Source organism: Capra hircus, chromosome 7 (assembly GCF_001704415.2).
Source record: "Capra hircus breed San Clemente chromosome 7, ASM170441v1, whole genome shotgun sequence".
NCBI classification, from domain to species: domain Eukaryota; kingdom Metazoa; phylum Chordata; class Mammalia; order Artiodactyla; family Bovidae; genus Capra; species Capra hircus.
The window spans coordinates 94,830,632-94,852,734 of NC_030814.1; the positions used below are offsets into that span (position 1 = coordinate 94,830,632).

Sequence of the window (22,103 nt, forward strand, 5' to 3'; positions counted from 1 at the left end):
GACTGACTGACACACCGGCAACCAGTCGGGTGTCTCCTTCATGATCGGATTAACCGTTTAACTCCTTGGTACCCGTGTGCACCGCGACTAAGGCAGGGAGCTCTGGAGAGAGCCGAGTTCCGGCTCCCCCTCCCCGCGGGGAGCGGGGCTCTGCGTGGGCGGGAAGGGCCCCCTCCTTGGGTGGCTGCCCCCCACTGGCCCGGACGGAGGAGGAGGGGGGCGGTGCTGACAGCCGCGGCGGGCGGGGGGCGGGGAGAGGAGGGACGGGGCGGGGGAGCCTGGGCTGGCTCCGAGCGGGACGCTGAACGCCGAGAGCGCTGCCGAGCATCGAGCGGAGAGCCAAGGCGCCGACAGGAAACCTCCGCGCCCGGCCCGGGGGCGATCGGCCCGCAGCGCCCCCGGGTCTCTCCCTGGGACGCCATGGCCCCACCGAGGCCAGGCGCACCTGCGGGACCCCGGGCGCATCAGCTCGCGCGCAGCTGAACAGGGTTCAGCTGTTTTGGAGAGGCCAGGGGCCCCTAGGGTGCAGGTGGGGGCCGGGGCCATGGAGCCCCCGGCCGTCCCCTCGGAGAGGAGCCTATCTTTGTCTCTGCCTGGGCCCCGGGAGGGCCAGGCCACCCTGAAGCCGCCCCCCCAGCACCTGTGGCGGCAGCCGCGGACCCCCATCCGTATCCAGCAGCGCGGCTACTCGGACAGCGCGGAGCGCGCGGAGCCCGAACGGCCGCCACACCGGCCCATAGAGCGCGCCGACGCCGTGGACACCGGCGACCGGCCCGGCCTGCGCACATCCCGCATGTCTTGGCCCTCGTCCTTTCACGGCAGCGGCAGCGGCAGCGCGGGCGGAGGCAGCTGCAGGCGGTAAGACTCCGAGCTGCGGACGCGCGCGGAGCGGATAGGCGCGCAGAGAGGACGCAACTCTCTCCACTGACCGCAGGGGGCGCTGTGCTGCGGGTGGGGTCAGTGTGACTGACGGAGACCGAAGGGGAGTTCTGCGGGGGCGTCCAGGACCTGGGCCCCCTGATCGTGCACCGCAAGCGAGGCGTCCAACTGAAGCTGATCCTGGGGTCAACTTCGGAGGCGCCATGCTGCGTGTGTTGTTAACGGGGATCTTAGCTGAAGGCTGCAACTTTAGGTGTCTACGGTGACAGAGCGAGACAATGGCTAGGCTGGGAACCACTTGACCGGGCTTTCCTGGGGATGCTGTTTTAAGGGCTAGATTCACTGTGTTTGGGGAGCTCTGTAGCGGGGGGTGGGGGGGTGGCGTGCCTGCTAGGACCACAACGCTTCTTGCAGACTGGCGAGCTCTCAGAGTCCTTCTAGAGCTGGCAAGAGCCTATTGGGAGTGGGGTTCCTGGACTTGCGCTGCAGCTGGGGTCAGTCATCTAAAGGGGGCCTCTGACGGGGCCCTGTGTTGGGGGCTGTGCGCGATGTGGGAGCCCCTTCTCAGGGCAGGAATGTTAAGGCTCAGTAGCTGCCTAGAGGGAGGGAGCAGTGTTCAGGGGGCGCACAGTACCAACATAGGGTGAGGGAATCCGTGCCTCCTCTGATGACAGTGATGAGTGCTGGGTACCCTCTCACTGACCTGAGTTGGTCATCCAGCTATTGGGAATGGCCAGCCATGGCTGCATGCTCTGCCTGGGTTTCTGGGGTCCTGTGACTGTTACAGCATAACTGTGCATGTTTCCAGGATAGTGTAGTTTGTGACATGCTGACTGCCTACTCCCAGGACAGTGATTGTTGTCTGTGTGGCTTGTGTGCTTCAGGGACATGGTGATGGGGGACCCTGTGACTGTGTGTGCTTCTGGGTCTGTGCTTATGTGACTGTGTGCTTCTGGTACAGTGACTGTGATGGTGACTTCATGTAGCCCTGGGGCACAGTGACTTTGCAGGGGTGACTGTGTGTGCTCCTGGGATGCTGTGATTATGACAGCATGGCTGTGCATGTTACTGGAACACTGTCATTGTGACAGCATGGCTGTGTGTGCTCACAGGATATTGCGATTGTGTCACTGACTGTGCGTGCCCATGAGTGAGTGTCACATAGTGACTGTCTGCTCCTGGGACAGTGATTATGACAAGGTGATGGTGTGTCTCTGGGGCAGTGATGGTGACAGACTCAGGACAGACTCCTGGGACCGTCATTAAGACAGAGTGACTGTAGGGCAGTGATTGTGACAGGGTGTCTCTGGGATGCAGTGATGGTTACCCTGTGATGTGTATACTCCTGGGGGCCATGTGATTGTGTCAACAGGACTATTCGTGCTCCCTGGGACACTGTGATGGAGACACTGCTCTAGGCTACTTGTGTGCCCCATGCCTGGGTGTTGGTGCTCTGACTTTTGGGGTGTGCATCTGACTCCCTGGCGTGCCGAGCTCTAATTACCTAATGTTCCTATGTGCTCTGGTGTCTGACCTTGTGCCCTGGTGACATGTGTGACTCATGGCTTTGACTGTGTGCTTTGTCTGACTCCCATGGGAGTTTGGAACATCACTGGGACAGTCAGATGCAGGCCTCTCTCAGAGTTCCTGAGGGAGGCCCCTCTAGGCTGGGACCCTCCTATTCTGGCCTTCTCTGGGGACCTCCAGCTGGCACCACAGCCTCTAGATCACCCACCCACCTCCATTCAGGGAACACCCCAGCCTCAGCATCCCTGACCCCATCCCAGGAAGCAAGTGTCATGGATCGAGTACTCACAGCCTGCTATTTCCCAGAGGGAATTGAAGGAAAACAAAGCTGGAATCAACAGGAAATGCCAAAGACCAGGGGCAACTTGCCAAACTGGCTCAGGTCACTGTCCTGAGATACCCACAAGGGGGTGGGGTGCAATAGGAACAGATCGTTATTCCCTTTTTAGGCCCCAGAGATTCCTCCTACCCTGGTCTCTGGGGTGCTGACTCTTTTGGGACAGTGACTGAGTGATAATAACCATCATTATCCTAGTGGCATCCAACTCATAATGGCTTGCTCTTGGGCTCCATGCCGGGAACTTTTCCACACTTCATCTCCAGTGACCCATGAGGTATTCCTGTTGGACACATGGGAAGCAGAGGCCCAGAGGGGCAAAGCCTGTTCTTCTTCTTACCCAGGTTCATACAACCAGGAAATGGCAGAGCTGAAATTCATTCCAACACAGGTCCCCTCTGATTCCTGTGCACCCTGGCCCAAGTGTCTTGACCTCTCTGAGCCCCAGTTTCCCCATCTGTACAGCGAGGCTGTTCCTGGAACTGCCTTGTGGGGGTCATTTGAAAAAATTACATTTATTTATTTTTGGCTGCTTCGAGTCTTAGTTACAATGCAAGGACTTCTCTTTCCTTGTGGCTCTTGGGTTTATTTGCCCATACAGCATGTGGGATCCCAGTTCCCCGACCAGGGATCAAACCTGTGTCACTTGCATTGGAAGATGGATTCTTAACCTCTGGACCACCTGGGGTCATTTTTAAAAAATATTAATTAATTAATTTGGCTGTGCTGGATCTTAGTTGCAGGATTTGGAATCTAGTTCCCTGACCAGGGATTAAATCCAGCCCCCCTGCATTGGAAGTGCAGAGTCTTAGACACTGGCCCATCAGGAAGGTCCCCTGTAGGGCTCATTTTGAGAGTTCTGTGAGACTGGGGATGTGTGTAAAGTGCTTGGTAGATAGTCACTCAGGGACCGGGATTTGGGAGAGGAGCTGGGACCTAGGTAGACCCTGCTCCTCTAGTGTGTGTTAGTCGTTCAGCCATGTCCGACTCTTTGGGACCCCATGGACTAGCCGACCAGGATCTTCTGTCCATGGAATTCTCCAGGCAAGGATACTGGAGTCGGTTGCCATTCCCTTCTCCAGGGGATCTTCCCGACCTAGGGATCAAACCTGGATCTTCTGCCTTGCAGGCGATTCTTTACCATCTGAGCCACCAGGGAAGCTTGCCCCTCTAGTACAGGAGGGAAAAACAGGAACCTCAACCACATCCCGGCAGGGGCTCAGGTTTCTGTTCCGCTGTGGGCCTGTGCAGCCTCTGGCGACTGGAGGGAGGGCAATGGTGCCAGCGTCCTCCCCACCCCCAGGCAGAAGGAAGAAAGGGAAACAGAGGCGGCCAGTGGGAACTGCGCTCGTTTGAAATGGGCATTCAGCCAGCTCAGTTCCCCAGAAATGGTGCGCACACGCGGGATTCCAGTACCACCCACATTAGAGTTCATGCAGTCACTGAAAAAGGGATCCGGAGAGCCCTTTAGACTTGAATCACAGGAACCTCCAAAGAGAGGGCACTCCATCCTCCATCTGAGATGGCATGCGCAACCCCCTCCAGACCTGGGACTGTAACAGCCTGAGCTCCCGGCGCCCTGTGGGGCTGAGTCACGGCACCACCACGAACTGTCAAGAAGCAGATGGAGCGGGAGGAAGAGGACTCTGGTGGTGCGGTGGGGGAACTTGAAATTAGGCACGAGGCCAGTGTAGAGACCCCTTTTGGGTACCTCCACACGCTCCCTGCCGAGAGGGGCGCTGCCTGGTCCCAGGAGGGGTTGAACGAAGCCGGATTGGGGTCTCTCTCTGGCCAGTGGTTTCCACTTGGGCTTCGCCTTCCCCAGTCCCTGGCGCCCCCACATCCCTGCGTGTGTGTTTTGAGAGCAGGTTTCTCCTCGCGCCCCGCCCTCCGCGCGCCCTCTGCTGGGTGACGAGGGAGGTACAGGCTGAGTATGAGCTCCGAGTCCGGACCTGCCCCCGGGACTCTCGTCCCCCAGAGTCGAGTAACATCGCCCCCGCCGCCGCCACTGCTGCGGAGCCCCCGGATTATTATTGCATGTTTATTGAGCGCCCGGGAGAGCGGACTCCAGGCCGGCTGACCGCAGGCTCGCGAGTGAGGTCCTCGCCCACCCGAGGTTGGGACCAGGCTACCACCTCCATCCTCCACCCCTGGCCGAGCTAGGTGGAGACAGCCGCCTGGCGGATGCAGAGGAATTTGGCGGCGAAGTTGAGGACGCGGAGTTCCCGGCTCGCCCCCACGCGCCCTGGTCCAAGCCGATGCAGATGCGACGGCCTCCCAACACCAACCTGCGTCTTAACTCCCGGCATCTTTGGCTTTGCATTCCTGTCGAGGAAACCGAGAGATGAGTGATTTGCCCAAGGTCACGGGCAAGGCAGAACTGATGTTAAAAACCAAGTCTCCAAGACTCCAGACCAGTAGGTGAGATCCAGATTGTAGCCCTAACCGCTGACTCGCTGTGTGACCTCGGACCAGCATCACGGCTCTCTGTGCCTCAGTTTCCTGTTCAGTAAACGGGGGCTGAAAAAGATCTGCCCTGGGTAGATCTGGGTAGGGCTGTGGTAAGGCTGAGCTGGCTGACACTGGGGCCATGCAGTCTGGAGCTGGTGTTTTGAGAACTTGCACTTCCTCAAAACGCACTTCCTCAGTAGAGAGAGAGAAAGGGGGCATCCCCCAAACCTCAAACCCTGGCTGCCAGGGTGCCCCCTCGCTGACCAGCAAGCTCCTCTTAGTTGGAAGAAACTAGGGCCTTGAGAAACTGCAGATTTCAGGGTGAGGAGAGAGTTTGGGGGGGTACATCAGAGCCTGCTGTTTCCTTACTTCTAAGAGCCCAAATCCAGCCTTTGCCCTTGACTCACTGTGTGACCTCAGTAAAGGATTTCCCTTGTCTGAGCCTCAGTTTCCTCATAGGCAACAGGGCCATTCATTCCCCAAACACTGATTGAGCATCTTCAGCCTGTGGTGAAGAATGCAATGGACCCAGTCCTGCCATCCTGGAGTTCTCAGACTAGCCAGTGAGGAGGAAATCTCACGGAAAGGCATTTGGTAATTTCAGATGGTGACAATGGGACATGAAGAGAAGAGGGACCCTGAAGTCAGGGAAGGTCTCTTTCAGGAAGTGACTTTTGAGCAGAGACCTAAATGAAGTGAGAGAAGATGCTATGAGGGTAACAAGCAGAGGGAACACCAAAGGTTCTGAGGTAGGAACCCATTTTACATGCTGGAGGAAAAGCATGGAGGGCAGGTGTGACTGGCACAGATCGAGCAAGGGATGCTGGAAGGAAATGAGGTGGGAGGTGATGGAGCAGCTCATGTAGGGCCTTGTAGGTCAGGGTCAGGGTTGGCTTTAGACCAACACTTTATTTTATTTATTTTGAATATTATTAATTTCTCTGGCTGTGCTGGGTCTTAGTTGCAACATGTGGGATCTAGTTCCCTGACCAGGGATTCAAGCCAGGACCCCTGCATTGCAAGCACAGACTTTTAGCCACTAGACCACCAGGGAAGTCCCTAGACCTCAGTTTATATCTGACTTCCTAGGAAGGATCAAAGATCAAACGGCTGGAAGGAAACTGAACCATGAAGGCCCTGTTGGGCAGAATTCCAGTCTCCGACTCGGACAACTCAGCACATAATTGAGGGAATTCCCTGGTGGTCCAGTGATTAGGATTTGGTGCATTCACTGCTAGGGACCAGGGTTCGATCCCTGGTGGGAGAAATAAGATCCTACAAGCTGTATGGTGTGGCCAAAAAAAAAAAAAAAATCATAATCAAGCTGTGCTCCTTCCAGGCTGAGTGACTCCTGCCAAGTCACTTCCCTTTCTGGGGCTTGAGCTTCCCTATCTCTTTCTTTCTTTTTAAACACTTATTTTTATTTGGTTTCACCAGGTCTTAGCTGAGGCACACAAAGGTCGTTAGTTGCAGTGTGCGGGATCTAGTTCCCTGACCAGGAATCAAACTTGATCTCCCTGCGTTGGCAGTGCAGAGTCTTAGCCACTGGATCACCAGGGAATTGGTGGCCTTGACTTCCCCATCTCTGAAATGGGCCTAGTGTGAACCCTATTTTCTCAAAGTCTGGTTTGAAGAATCAGCAAAACAATGCAAGGAACCCCGAGGGCAGGTAAGTTAAGTATGAAGGCCCTTCCTTTTTGTTTGTACCTGGACTGAAGGGTCCTGGTGGCCAGGGCATGGGTCTTAGTGGGTTTAGAGCAATAGTTCCAAACCAGGGGCAATCTGCAATGGCTGGGGACATTTTAGTCTTTGTGACTGGGTGTCGGGGCTGCTACTGGCATCTAGTGGGGAGGCGCTAGACTGTCTGCTGCTGCTACTGTCTCATAGGACTGCCCCCCAGGACAAAGAATCATAGGTGGTAAATGTCAATAGTGTCAAGATAGGGAAACCCTGCATTCTCAACAAGGTGACATCCCCTCCAAGGAGGTGAAATGTGGTTCTTGGAGCGGATATGTGAAAAAAAAGCTTAATGTATAAAGCCTGGATGTACACCCAGTATGTAAATAGATAGACAGCATATCTATGTCATTAACATTATTACATGGAGGAGGCAACTGTCGGGGGGAGGGGAGCATCTAAAAAGACACTCAGGAGGACTTCCCTGGCAGCAACCCACTCCAGTATTCTTGCCTGGAGGATCCCCATGGTCACAGGAGCCTACAGTCCACAGGGTTGCAAAGGGTCGGACACGACTGAAGAGACTGAGCACACAGCACCAGGGGTGAAGAATCCACCCGCCAATCCAGAGGACACGAGTTTGATCCTGGGTCCAGGAAGATTCAACATGCCGCAGAGCAACTAAGTCCATGTGTCACGACCTCTGAGCCTGCGATCTAGAGCCTGTGAGCCACAATTACTGAGCCCTGCTCTAGAGCCCATGCTCCCCAGCAAGAGCAGCCACTGCAATGAGAAACCTGTGCACCGCAAGTAGAGAGTAGCTCCCACTGACAGCAAGGAAAGAAAGCCAGCATGTGGCAACGAAGCCCCAGCACTACAACAACAACAACAAAAAAGACTCCATGCTTCCAGTACAGGTGACCTGGGTTCAATTCCTGATCAGGGAACTAAGATCCCACATGCCATGCAGTGTGGCAAAAAAAAAAAAAAAGGCACTCAGGGGGCAGTCATGAAATAAAGAGAGACAGCCACTGACCTAGAGCCTGGCTCAGCCACTCATTGGCTGTGTGACTTTTTGAGCAGGCTGTTTTTCTCCAAGACTGAGATGTCCCATCTGTAAAATGAGATACTAGTGTCACTTCATGGTGGTTTTGTGAGAATTAAATGAGATCAGAGCTAGAGGCGGTGAATGCACAGGAAGCGTTCTGAAGGTTAGCTGCTATATCATCATTATCATCATAACCATTGTCTATATCCTCTGCTTAGTGCACGGCTTACCCATTATAAGCTCTCCATAAATGTTTCTCCAATAATAATCATCGTTGCTAGATGGTTCTTCAGGGCATGAGTTCACCATCCCCTTGGCCTGCTGACTTTCCAAATAATGTCGATATTTCTTGCCCCAACAACTCATCTCTTAATTTACTGGCCTGTTGTGTGATGAGGAGTCCAAGCTTGGACTCGGGAACAAATTTTGGCATGGGTGTCATGAGCTTTGTTGCCCTGCTGCTGCTGTTAAGTCGCTTCAGTCGTGTCCGACTCTGTGCGACCCCAGAGATGGCAGCCCACCAGGCTCCCCTGTCCCTGGGATCCTCCAGGCAAGAACACTGGAGTGGGTTGCCATTTCCTTCTCCAATGCATGAAAGTGAAAAGTGAAAGTGAAGTTGCTCAGTCATGTCGGACTCCTAGCGACCCCATGGACTGCAGCCTACCAGGCTCCTTCGTCCATGGGATTTGGCAGGCAAGAGTACTGGAGTGGGTTGCCATTGCTTTCTCTTTGCTGCCCTGGTGGAGCGATTTTGGGGTAGAGCCATACCAGCTGCCAGGACCGCTTGTTCTAAGGATCAGCCCTTCAAAATTCCCTGAAGTGTCACCGGCTGCCCCATCACTTGTTAGTTGGAACAAACTTTAAAAAAGAAAAAGTAACTAACATTCAGTGAGTGCTTATTATGTCCAGACACTTCTCTGAGCCTTTTACATATCCATCCCTGAAGTGTGTCGTGTTATTGAACCCATTTTACAGGTGGGGAAACTGAGGCTCAGTGAAATGAAGTGACTGGCTCAAGATCAGATGAATAAGAAATACTGGAGGCCAGCCTCAAGCCTAGGTAGTCCAGCTTTGGGCCCCTTGACTTGGGAGCCAACAGGTAGAAAGGGGAAGAGATTCACAGAGATGATTTAGATTTAGAGATTTGCCCCATTTTCTTATTTTAAACAAACTTCTCCCCCTTCCCTAATCCCAGAGTCACAGACAGGAGGGGTAGGCACTGGAATTATAACTAGTTAGCTGATTTTCACGGAGAAGGCAATGGCAACCCACTCCAGTACTCTTGCCTGGAAAATCCCATGGACGGAGGAGCCTGGTAGGCTGCAGTCCATGGGATCGCTCGGAGTCCAACACGACTGAGCGACTTCACTTTCACTTTTCACTTTCATGCATTGGAGAAGGAAATGGCAGCCCACTCCAGTGTTCTTGCCTGGAGATTCCCAGGGACAGGGGAGCCTGGTGGGCTGCCGTCTCTGGGGTCGCACAGAGTCGGACAAGACTGAAGCGACTTAGCAGCCAGCTGGTTTTCAAGCTTCCCAGGTGGCTCAGTATATAAAGAATCTACCTGCCGATGCAGGAGATGCAAGAGACCTAAGTTTGATCCCTGGGTCAGGAAGATCCCCTGGAGAAGGAAATGGCAACCCACTCCAGTATTCTTGCCTGGAGAATCCCATGGACAGAGAAGCCTGGCGGGCTACAGTCCATGGAGTCGCAGTCCGACGTGACTGAAGCGACTGAGCAGAGGCAGAACTGACTTTATTCAAAAATCTTCCCCTCTCAGCCTCAGTTTCCTCATCTGTGAAAGGGGATAATAGGCCACCGCAAGAGTCACAGTGACTGCACATTCAAAGCCACCACCACTGGGCCCCATGGAAATCACTGCTGAGGGGAGGTCAGGTTCTTGGAGCCACCTCATGAGCTGAGGGGGCCCTGATTCTAAAGAATACCTCAGAGAGTCTAAGGAGTAGCAGGACTGGGGGAGCCCTAGGAGTGTCTGCGGGCTGTGAGCACACTGAGTTTCCTGGGGTGTCTTAAGAGTTATGAGGCATGTCTCGGAGGCTGTTGGGGGTATTCTGGGGCTGCCCCAAGGATTGTGGGTACATCTTGGATTCCAGGGGTAGCACAGGGTGTCAGGACTGTCTCAAGAGCTGTAGAGGAATCTAGTTGTGCCTCTGGGGTCCATGGGGCACCCCAAGATTTTGGTGGCATCCCCATAGTTACGGAAACATCCCCTGAATCCTGAGCCACCCCTGAGTTTATGTTGGGGTCTCGGCACTAGAGACATCTCAGGGGTGCTGTGGAGCTATGGGGGCGGGAAATCTGAGGGACTGTGGAAACATTCCTGAGGTCTGTGAGGGACCCTGGGATTTGGGAGGCCTTCATGGAGATCTGTGGGAATGCTCTAGCTGTCAGAGTTTCTTGGGGTGTTTGGAGGGTCTCAGCATGATGCAGGGATGGTGGGAACGCTCTAAGGGGTTTGGTGGGCATTTGAGAACCATAGAGATTTTCCTAGGATCTGAAGGGGTTTCTCCTGGGCTCTCAAAGCACCTCTGATATTTGTGGGTGCTTCCTGAGATTCTTGGGGTGCCCCTGGCATTGTGGGAATGTCTCAGGAACAAAGAGCAGACACCAGAGGGGCCATGAGAGTGTGTGTGGGTCTATGGGACTCAGGGCATCTGGATTTTGTGGGGGAACCCAGGAATTTGGGGGTATCTCAGGTTGTGTGGGGGCACTCCCTGGGATAGTGGGGCTCTGGGTCTCAGGCCCCTGAGGTCTGTGGGGGCCTCTCAACATCGTGGGAGGTGTGTGTGAGTGCACCCCAGAAATATAGGGGGCATCCCCAGAGTTTGTAGAGACGCTTCCGGAGATTGTAGGGGAACTGCGGGGGCCCCCGGGGTGTGTGGGGTGTCCCCGCCGCGGCCGCGCGGGGCCCCTGGCCCGCCCCGCCCCAGGGGCGGCCCCAGCGCATAGCCGGAAGGGCCGAGGCGGCCGGGAGGGAAGGGGAGGGGAGGGGCCCGTGGGCCCCGCGGTAGGGCGGCCGGCCTGCGTGGGCCGCGCGGGGCGGGCGGCGCTGCTCTCCAGCGCCCGCCGAGGCGGGGCCGCCCCGCGCCCCCCAGGCCATGGCGCGGCCGCGCGGCCTGGGCCGCATCCCTGAACGACAGCTGGAGGCCTTCCCGGCGGCGGCAGCGGCGGCCACCGAGGACGAGGCGTTCCTGCCCGAGCCCCTCGCCCCGCGCGCGCCCCGCCGCCCACGTTCTCCGCCTGCCTCGCCAGTCTTCTTTGCCAGCCCATCCCCAACTTTCCGCAGGCGCCTTCGACTTCTCCGTGGCTTTCAGGATTTGGGCCGCCAGGCGTGGGCCGGGTAAGTGCGCACCGGTGGCTGTGGGTTCAAGTCCCCACCCTGGCCATCAGGGCCGAGCCGCGCGCGGGTTTTGGGGTTCGCAACTAGCTCGCTCAGCCTCACTTTTTCCTCTTCCGTCACAGGGCAGCGATAAAAATCATCTCTGCCCGTCAGGGTTGCCGTGGAGACATCTGATAAGGCATGCAGTAGGCGCTCAATAAACGCCACGTGCCTCCCACTTCCTGTGCAGACCTGAAGTTGCGGTCGGGCTTTGGGGCCGAGTGGAGCCCACCTGCCATCCAGGATGGTCTGGGGACGTACGTTGGGTTGTGTTATCCTTAATGGAACGGCCTGTGAAATGGGGCCAGCGCTGCCCTTATGGGGGCTGCCTTGCCAGGAGGCACAAAGAGGGCAAATGAAAGTTCCCTTCGTACCCAGACCCAGGGTGGGCCGCGGGGGCGGGAAGCCTGCGGGGTGCGGAGCCGAGAGGCCACATCCGGTGTGACTCTCCGGTGTCCCGTTTATCTTGGAAACTGCAGATTGGCGGCCCAGAGGTAGGCGCGGGGCTGACGGGGGCGGGGGGCGCTTCTCCGGAGCCCCCATCATGCTCTGTACTCTCCGGCCCTGTCTTGTTTAGAACCCGAGTCAGGGGACTTGGGGATGAGATGGGGCGGGGCACGGTCAGGAGGAGGGGTCGAGGTCCCTGGGAGCCAGGCTTGGGGCTGGAAAGGGCTGGGCGGGGCAGTCAGTGCCTGCCTCCGGGTTCTCTCTGTGTCTCTGTCTTCACCTCTGCGCCGCCCCCCAAGCCCCCAACTCTTCCTCCCCCGCATCCATGTCACCGGACCCTGTACTGCACCCGCGGGCAAGTCGTTTGCCCCCGGGGAACACGAGGCGTTCAGAGACCTCCAGCGGGCCCAGCTCGACGTCAGGGAAGCGGGAGAGAAGGCGGGGTCAGAGGCGGGCTCGGAGCCCGGGAAAGCGGAGCCTGGGGCACCCTCCGAGGCCCGGGGGAAGGGAGGCAAGCGGGAAGTATGCGCAGAGTTCCGCAGGGCCCCTCGCGGGAGGAGGCAGGCGCGGAGCCCTCCCCGGCGCAGCGGACGAGGGGACGCCCGAACGCCCGGGGACGTCCCTGGGGGGGTCACCGGGAGGGCGGGTGTGGAGGCGGCGCCGGCGGTAGCCGCCGCAAACACCTCGGGCCTGGCGAGCAGTGCGTGCCACCCCGCCGCGCGGTCGTACCCATGCGCACGCCGTCGGCGCTTGGCACTCATGCGCTCCAGTGCGGCACCCCGGGTCCGGCCCCGGCCCCCTGCCCTGGCACTGCCTCCCGCGGGCCCTGAGTCACTGGTCCACTTCTCCTTCAGCGAAGAGGACACCTGTTGGTACCCTCCAGGCAGATCTGTCAGGTGGGTGGCCCGCGGCCAGTCCCCTCCTTTGCCACCGGAGGGCTCTGACTGCTTTTTGTGTGTGTGTGGGGCGGGGGGTGTGCAGGGAGCAGTCTGCCTTGGAGGAATCCCCAAAGTGGTTCTTAGTTTCTGCCTGGAGCCTCACCCTCTTTCTCTGGCCCTAAACTGTCTGGGTGCTGCCTAGGGCTTCCTGCAGGTGGTGGCCCCCAGAATGGGTGCTGGGTCCTGCCCCCTTCCCACCTACCCAGGATTCCTCCACGCTCCTTGTGCCCCTAAACCTGGGCTTCTGGCATTCACCCTGGCACCAAATATGGGTGTCCTGCGTCACCTGGGCTCCACTCCCAGGCCACTGGCTTCAAGCCAGGTCCCTCCGGCCCTGTCTGCTCAGTGCCTCCAACCTTACCCTCTCTCCTTCCTTGCTGGGGCTACCAGGCTTGAAAACCAAGTTGGGTGGGGGTGGGGAGGAGGTTCCTGCTGGAACTCCTGGGGTAGGGGGGCATTTCGAATCTGCTGGAAAGCACTGGGGCAGAGAAGTGGTCTGTAGGTTCTCAGAATTCTCAGAGTACTCCAGTCTTGTTCTTGCTGCGCTGCATCGACCCCTTCAGACACCCAGACACACACATGCACTCTCACATGGATGCACACAATCCACAAACGCAGCCACATAAGACACAAACACAGACACACCCCCACACAGGGTAACTGAGGTCACCTGGTGTGGTCTGTGCAAGGCATGGGTCTTGTGGCTGATGGAGCACAGGTGAGCTGTGGCTGTGGTGACAAACACACCCCAGAAACCCAGGTCTCACACCCCCTTGCACTCACTACACTGACTGCAGCACACTCGCACTGCAACACACACTCAGGACCGATTTCCACCTGCCCTCTGTTACACACAGGAGCATCATGTCTCATACCCCCTGAGGAGTCGGGGACAGTCGCAGCACACAGGTACCCTCTCCCAAGTTCACACTCACATAGACACACAGATCCATGCAGACTCCAACACAGAGACCCCGCACACACACACAGACGAGTGTATGCACATGGGGGCTCCAGAGCATGCACACACACCCCTGGACTCCCACATATACAGACCCTCCTTGCAAACCAGCCCCACACACTGCCGAGTCACCTGGCACCATGCGCTGGCCTGGCAGACACACACCACCGCCCGCCCCCAACCTCCGTGTGACCTTCACAAAGCAAATGCCAGGCCTTTCCATGAAGGCTGCCTGGCACCTCTTGCGAGGGAGTCAGGTGGAGTGGGGCAGGGAGCCCGGGGAGACGCCAGGCCTGCCTGGGGGAGACAGACACCCAGTGATTTACTGGGCAGCAGCCTTGTAGCCTGGTGGCCCTGGTTGAAATCGTGCTTTACCATGAGCCAAGTTACTTATCCTATTTGTGCCTCAGTTTTTATCTGTGGAAAATGGGGCATGAGGACCTGTCTGGGCATACCAGAGTGCCTAGCATGTGACATTTGATAGCAGTTGGCTACTGTGATTGCTATGAGTCTGACCAACGGGGACGCGTCTCCTCTCCTGCCCCCTCTACCTCCACTGCTTGTTTGTTTCGTATCGGCCTGTGCGGCAGAACTCCAAAGCCTGGATCTGTCCCTGGGCTGCCCAGTCCTCCAGGGGCCCAGTTTGATGCTCCAGGAGCCCAGGTGGGTGGGCCCTCAGAGGAGCAGAGGCAGGTAGCAGCTCCATCTGAATGCCATCAAGTGGTCAGCCTGTCCAAAGGAAAGTCTTGGGCAAGTCCTTTTGTTTTTTGTTTTTTGTTTTTTTTTTGGCCTCACCGTGCAGCTTGTAGGCTCTTAGTTCCCCAAGCAGGGATTAAACCTGCTCCCCCTGCATTGGAAGTCTTAACCACCAGACCAACAGGGAAGTCCCTGAAGTCCTTCAGTTTGCTTTCTGATGAAGTGTCTGGGTATGTGCCTGTGAGGTCAGGGCCTGTTGGCTGTCCTTGACTTGGGTTTGCGGCTTTGGGTCCCATTGGGACATTGCTGGAGCCACCTCCAACCTGACTTTGGCTACTGTGAGCAGTAGCAGGTCAGGGAGGAGTGAATGCCAACAGCTCTGGGTCTGATTCTGATGGGTAGCTGAGACACCTGCCTGCCCCCACCCACCTCCACACATACACTCTCTTTCTGTCCCTCTCAGGCTGCTGTTCAACACACCTGATCCTCTCTCCTCTGTCCTTCCACAGCCCAGGGGACATTCGCTCCTGGAAGCAAAAACAGCAGGGCCCCAGAGAACCTCTTCTTCCCATCTGGGCCTCTGGGCTCCTGCTTACGTGAGCTGAGTCCCCCTGGGGCTGTGGGATCTGCCCACAAGTCTAGTTGAGTGTCCTCTGGGCTTGAGTCTCAAGTCCCCCCAACTGCAGCTTCAGTTCCTGGGGTGGGGCTGAGGTCCTCAGGATGCAGGTATGTGTCCCTCTCCTCCCCTCCCCAGTGGCACTCGGCAGAGCCCCAAAATCCAGGCAGGGCCTTGGGAGACAGGATCTCATTCACAGGCAGGAAGGCCACCAGCCCCTTGCTCCCTCTCTGCACCTCAGCCTGCATATTGACCCAGGACATTAATAGAACCCGACTCACAGGATTGGTGGGAGACCTGATTGGGTTCATGTGTACAAAGCACTTCGATGGCACCAGGAGGGACATCCCTGATGGTCTAGAGATTAGCTCCTGCGCTTCCAATGCAGGGGACATGGGTTCAAGAACTGGTCCAGGAACTAAGATCCCACGTGCCATGTGGTGTGGCCAAAAGATAAAGAGCAAAACAATGACAAACACACAAAATTACAGATAGTACCAGGCACAAGGCAAATACTGAGTATCTTATTATTGGGGCTTCCCTGTTGGCTCAAGGATAAAGAATCCGAGTGCCACTGATTTGATCCCTGGGTGGGGAAGATGCCCTGGAGGAGGGTATGGCCTCCCACTCCAATATTCTTGCCTGGGAAATCCCATGGACAGAGGAGCTTGGCAGGCTATAGCCCAGGGGGTCGCAAAAGAGTCGGATACAACTGAGCAACTAAACAGCAACCTGATTATTCCTATGAATCTAAAAGGATCTAACCTGGCACTCAGTACACAGCAGGTGCTCAATAAATGGGCATTATCATCAAAGGCCAAAGTTCATGATCTAAGAGTATTTTTACTCCTGTTTTTTTTTTAATTGACTTAAAAATTTAACATATAGTAAAATTCGACTTTTTCCCCCCCTTTGGCTGTACCCTGCTGCTTGTGGAATTTTAAATTCCCTGACCAGGGATTGAACCCAGGCCCCGGGCAGTGAAAGCACCGATCCCTAACTACTGAACCACCAGGGGATTTCCAAAATTCAACCTTTTTAGTATGTGTTGCATGAGAGGTTTGTTTTTTTTTTTTAATTGTGGTAAAATATATGTAATAAAATTTACCACTTTAACTTGACTGTACAATTTAGTGTCATTAAGTACACACACATTGTTGTGCAAGTGTTCGCCCGCCATCCATTGCCAGGACACTTTCATCTTCCTAAACCGAAACTCCGTCCCCATGGAACACTCACTCCCATTCCCCTCCCTCAGGCCCCGGCCCCTACCATGCTTTCTCTTTTCTATGAATTTAACTCCTCCAGGGACCTCATGTAAGTGGGATTGTACAATATTGTCCTTTTGTGTCTGACATTTCATTTAGTGCGATGTTTTCAAGGTTCATGCACGTTATAGCCTATGTCAGAATTTCCTTTCTCTTTAAAAAAATTATTTATTTGGCTGCGCTGGCTCTTAGTTGCCACATACTGAATCTTTTAGTTGCCACATGTGGGGTTTAGTTCCCTGACAGGGATCGAACCCAGGGCCCCTGCCTTGGAAGTGTGGAGTCATAGCCACTGGACCACGAGGGAAGTCCCCAGCTTTCAATTCTTTTGGGTATACGTACTTGGAAGGCATATAGCTGGATCACATGGTAGTTCTGGACTTAAAAGTTTTTGCAGAGCCGTCAAACTCTTTTCTACTGTGGCTGCACCTTTTTATATTCTCACCAGCTGTGTATAAGTATTCTAGTTTCTCCACATGCGCGCCAACACTTGTTATTTTCCTTTTTTTTTTTTTTTAATAATAGCCATCCTGATGGGTGGTATCTCATTGGGGTTATTTGCATTTTCCTAATGACCAGTGATGTTGAGCATCGTCTCATGTGTTTATTGTCCATATGTATGTCTTCTTTGAAGAAATGTTTAAGGGATATACCTTTTTTTTTTTTTGCCATGCCCGTGACTTGTGGGATCTTATTTCCCTAACCAGAATGAATCCAGGATATCAGAAGTGAGAGCTCCAAACCCTAACCACTGGACCACCAGGGAACTCCCTCCCACTGTTTAATTAGGTTGTTTGTTCTGTTGTTGAGTTTTAGGAGTTCTTTATATAGTCTGGACACTGCATGTGCACTTAGTTGCTCAGTCGTGTCCGACTCTGTGACGCCATGGACTGTAGCCCACCAGGGTCCTCTGTCCATGGAATTACCAAGGCAAGAACACTGGAGTAGCTTGCCATTTCCTTCTCCAGGGGATCTTCCCTACGCAGGGATCGAACTCAGGTCTCCTGCGTTGCAGGAGTTGCATTGTATTCTTGACAGTCTGAATTATCAGGGAAGCCCAGTCTAGATATGAATCCCTTATCAAATATGTTATTTGCAAAAATGTTCTCCCAGAAATTCCCTTAGTCCGGTGGTTAGGACTCCAAGTTTCCATCCACTGCAGGGGCACAGTTTCAATCCCTGGTCAGGGAACTAAGATCTCATGTGCCCCGTGGTACGGCCAAAAAAAGAAAAAAAGGACTATTAAAGAAATATTCTCCCATTCAATGGATTGCCTTTGTACTCCCTGGATAGTCTTCTGATGCACAAAAGTTTTTAACTTTGATGAACTCCCTAATTTATTTTTTCTTTTGTTGCCCATGCTTTTGATGTCATGTCCAAACAATCATTGCCAAATCCGATGTCATGAAGCTTCTAACAGTTTTATAGTTTTAGCCCTTATATTTAGATCGTTGATCTACTGGGGGTTAACTTCTGTGTATGGTATAAGGTAAGGATTCCACTTCATTCTTCTGTAAGTGGGTAACTAGTTTTCCCAGCACCATCTTTTAAAAAGACTGTCCTTTCTCCATTGAATGGTCCTGGCTTCCTTGTTGACAATCATTTGACCACATATATGTGAGGGTTTATTTCTAGGCTCTCTATCCTTTCCAAATTTATGTATTTATTTTTGGCTGCATTGGGTCTTCGTTGCTGCTCAAGGGCTTTCTCTCGTTGCAGCAGTCAGCTACTACTCTCTAATCACGGTGCACGGGGCTTCTCCTTGTGGTGGCTTCTCTTGTTGCAGAGCACATGCTCTAGGGCGTGTGGGCTTCAGCAGTCACATCACAAAAGCTCAATAGTTGCGTCTTGTGGGCTCAGAAATACAGGCTCAGTAGTTGCGGTGCTCGGGTTCAGTTGTCCCGTGGCATGTGAGATCTTCCCAGACCAGGGATCCCCTGCATTGCAAGGAAGATTCTCAACCACTGGACAACCAGGGAAGCCCTTGGCTATCTTGATATTTTCAATTTACAGTGGGTTTATCAGGACATACCATAAGTCAAGGAAATCACTGACTCCTCTCCTTCATCCTATACAAATAATTCAAAAATAAATCCCTTAGGTTTTAAATATAAGTTCCAAATACAATAATTTCTCAGTAACTCACCACAACCATCTTAGTCCAAGCCACTAATAAAACACCCCATTTTAAAAAGTCAAAGAAGGTCTGTAGTTTATTTTTGTGTTTTTTTTTTTAATTGCTGAATGCCCTTATAGCTCAATCAGTAAAGAGTCTGCCTGCAATGCATAAGACCTGGGGTCAATTCCTAGGTCAGGAAGATCCCCTGGAGAAGGAAAAGGCAACCCCCTCCAGTATTCTTGCCTGGAGAATCCCATGGACAGAGGAGCCTGGCAGGTTACAGTCTATGGGGTTGCAAGAGCTGGACACCACTGAGTGACATTCCATGGCATGGATCTGCTACCATTTATCCATTCATCTGTTGATGTATGTTTGGTGTGGCTGTTTCTAGTTTTTGGTGATTATAAAGAGAACTGTTATAAACACCAGTCAGCAGGCATATATATATGTACTCATTTTGGCTGTGCTGGGCAGGTCTTAGTTGTGGCATATAGGATCTTAAGTTGTGGCATGTGAACTCTTAGTTGCAGCATGAGGGATGTAGTTCCCTGACCAGGGATCGAACCGGGGCCCTCTGCATTGGGAACATAGAGTCCTAGGCTCTGGACCACCGGGGAAGTCCCTAGTCAGCAAGTCTTTGAGCGGATATGTTTCATTTATCTTGGGTAAATATAAAGGACTGCAGTTGTCAGATTGTACAATTAGGGTATGCTCAATTTCATAAGAAAGTAACCAACTGTCTTCCAGAGTGGCTGTACCACTTGGCATTCCCATCAGCGGTGAATGGGAGTTCCAGTTGCTCTAAATCCTTGTCATCACCACTTGGTATCCTTGTCAGTTTTTGTTTGTTTAGCACCCTAGTAGGTGTGAAGGGATAGTTCATGGTTTTAATTTGCATTTCCCTGAGGAGGAATGACGGAGAAGGCAGTGGCACCCCACGCCAGTACTCTTGCCTGGAAAATCCCATGGATGGAGAAGCCTGGTAGGCTGCAGTCCATGGGGTCGCAAAGAATTGGACACGACTGAGCGACTTCACTTTCACTTTTCACTTTCATGCATTGGAGAAGGAAATGGCAACCCACTCCAGTGTTCTTGCCTGGAGAATCCCAGGAACGGGGGAGCCTGGTGGGCTGCCGTCTCTGGGGTCGCACAGAGTCGGACACGACTGAAGCGACTTAGCAGCAGCAGCAGCAAGGAGGAATGATGTTTCCTGTGCTAATGTGCCATCTGTGTATCTTCTTTGGTGAACTCTCCATACTTCTGCTCATTCTTTCATTGAGTTGTCTTCTTTTTAAATTTTCGTTTATCTATTTTTGGCTCCACTGAGTCTTCGTTGCTGCACAAGGGCTCTTTCTAGTTTTGGCGCGCCAGCTCCTCATTGCAGTGGCTTCTCTTGTGGAACACAGACAGGCTCTAGGCGCGTGGACTTGGTTGCTGTAGCGCATGGGTTTAGTTGCTCTGCGGTTTGTGGGATCTTCCTGGATCAGGGTTCGAACCTGTGTGCCCTGCATTGGCAGGCAGATTCTTAACCACTGCACCACCAGGGAAGTCCAAGTCATCTGTCTTCTTCTTATTGAATCTTCAGAGTTGGTTATATATTCTGGATACCAGTCCTTTGTCAAATATTTTCTCCCAGTCTGTGGCTTGTCTTTTTATTCTCTTGACAGTGTCTTTTGCAGAGCAGGGTTCAGTGTTTTTAAAATGTTTTCTGAAGTTTGTTTTCAAAAGAAGTTTGCATTTTCAACTATTTAAAATTTCCGGTTTCTTTCCTAAAATTGGAACCCAGGGCCCCCAGCCCCACTCTGCTTTTTATGTTGGCTGCCTGGCCCCTGGAAAAATTTGCTCTAATGAGAGGAATGTGCCCTGAGGGGTCGTCAACAGAGGGCAGCAGTTAACATTTTGATCTGAGGAGTCCCAAGACTTGGGGTGGAATTCTGACAGCACCATGACCTTACTGTGTGACCTGGAACCAATCATCCTCTCTGAACCTTAGTTTCTTCATGTATAAAATGGAGGCAATGAAGTCCCGCCCCCCCCCCCCCCATCCCTCCATCCCAGGGCTGGCCCAGGAAAAAGAGTCCATGTATAGAAGCTGGTGGAAAAAGGCAATGGCACCCCACTCCAGTACTCTTCCCTGGACAATCCCGTGGACGGAGGAGCCTGGTGGGCTACAGTCCATGGGGTCGCTGAGAGTCGGACATGACTGAGCAGCTTCACTTTCACTTTAATGCATTGGAGAAGGAAACGGCAACCCACTCCATGTTCTTGCCTGGAGAATCCCAGGGACGGGGGAGCCTGGTGGGCTGCCATCTATGGGGTTGCAGAGTCAGACACGACTGAAGCGACTTAGTAGCAGCAGCAGCGTAGAAGCTGGTATTGCTACCCTAGTCTAGGAGATTTCAGATTTTTTTTTTTTTTTGACTAGGCTACATGGCATGTGGGATCTTAGTTCCCTGACCAGGGATGGAACCTGGGCCCCCTGTGGTGGAAATGCAGGGTCCTTACCACTGGACTGCAAGAGAATTCCCTCAGATTTATTTCTTAGCAGAGGGAACATTCAAATAAAATCTTAGACCGACATTCAATAGTAGGACCAGAAAGTGCAGGGAGGATTCTATTTCCTCTCTCCCTGCCCGGTTGTACTCACCAGAGCACAGCCTGAAATCTGCTGACCAGTCTAATACCCTCATTTTAACAGAGTCACAGACCAGAGAGGGCAGTGACCTTCTCGAGGTCACACAGCATGTCACAGGCACACAGCTCCCCACGCTTATCCTCAAACCTTCATATCAATTGCCTAGTTGAGTTCCCTCCCCAGGGATACTGATAGATTTACAGTTAGGGGGCTGATAGATTTACAGCTGCCGGTGTTTCTTGAGCTCCCTTCCCTGTTAGGCACCATCCTGAGCATGTTACCTGGGTTAACTGTGGTTACCTGGATGACCTGAGGCAGGTAGTGGTTGCCCCCATATTGCAGAAGAGGAAACGGAAATTTGGTCTTTCCCCCCAAGTTGTACATTTGGGAAGTGGCATAGCCAGCTTTTTCCTACCTCATCCAGAGGCTCTGTCTTGCCAGTGTCAACAGAATGGAGTCCTGCTGTACCCTCTGTGTAGCTGTGTCTCTGTTATCTGTCTATATCTCCACTCCAGTGACACCAATTTCCTTGCTGGTCCTCCAACAAAAAACAGATTCTGCCACAGGGCCTTTTCACTTACTGTTCCCTCACCCTGGAGTGCTTTCTCCCACCTCCTGACCCATGGCCTGCTCCTTCTCATCCTGCAGGCCCTGCTCAGATATCACCTCCTCAGAGAGACCTGCCTCCACCACAGCAGCTAAAAATCACCTTTCCAGCCACCCACCTAGTTTTAATTCCCTGGATGGCACCATCCAGCCTGTGTATTCATTCATTCATTCATAGATTGATTCATCCATTAAACATTTGTTGGGCGTCCAGGCCATGATCTTAGCCAGAGATCCAGCAGCGAACAAAGCAGACCAAAATCCTTGCTCTGTAGAGCTTAGTTCTGGAAGGGAAGGCAAACAGCAGAGAAGTAAAACATAGAATGTGCTGGGTAAGTAGTATTTATTTTAAGGAAGGGAAATATAAAATATAAGGGCAGGGGATGACATTTCAGATGGGTTGGTTGAGGGAGGCCTTCCTTAAGAGGCCACATTTCAGAGGAGGCCTGAAGGAGGTGAAGGGGGAGCCCCTGGAGAGCTGGGCCAGGGAGACAGCCT

At 53.6% G+C, this 22,103-nt stretch overlaps 1 protein-coding gene across 5 annotated transcripts in view; it reads left to right on the forward strand.

Annotated features, from left to right (window-relative positions):
* The window catches only part of PDE4A (phosphodiesterase 4A), a 39,491-nt gene continuing 17,720 nt past the window's right edge, over positions 333-22,103 (forward strand). Inside the window, exon 1 of one of the 5 annotated variants that reach the window (XM_018051047.1) lies at positions 333-858. In XM_018051047.1, coding sequence (XP_017906536.1) covers positions 545-858 — 314 coding nt within the window. In that variant the 5' untranslated portion in view covers positions 333-544. Of the gene's footprint in view, positions 859-10,997; positions 11,281-11,459; positions 11,814-11,964; positions 12,663-22,103 lie in introns of those variants that run through there. The other 4 variants (XM_018051048.1, XM_018051049.1, XM_018051046.1 and 1 more) reach the window with 4 other exon arrangements.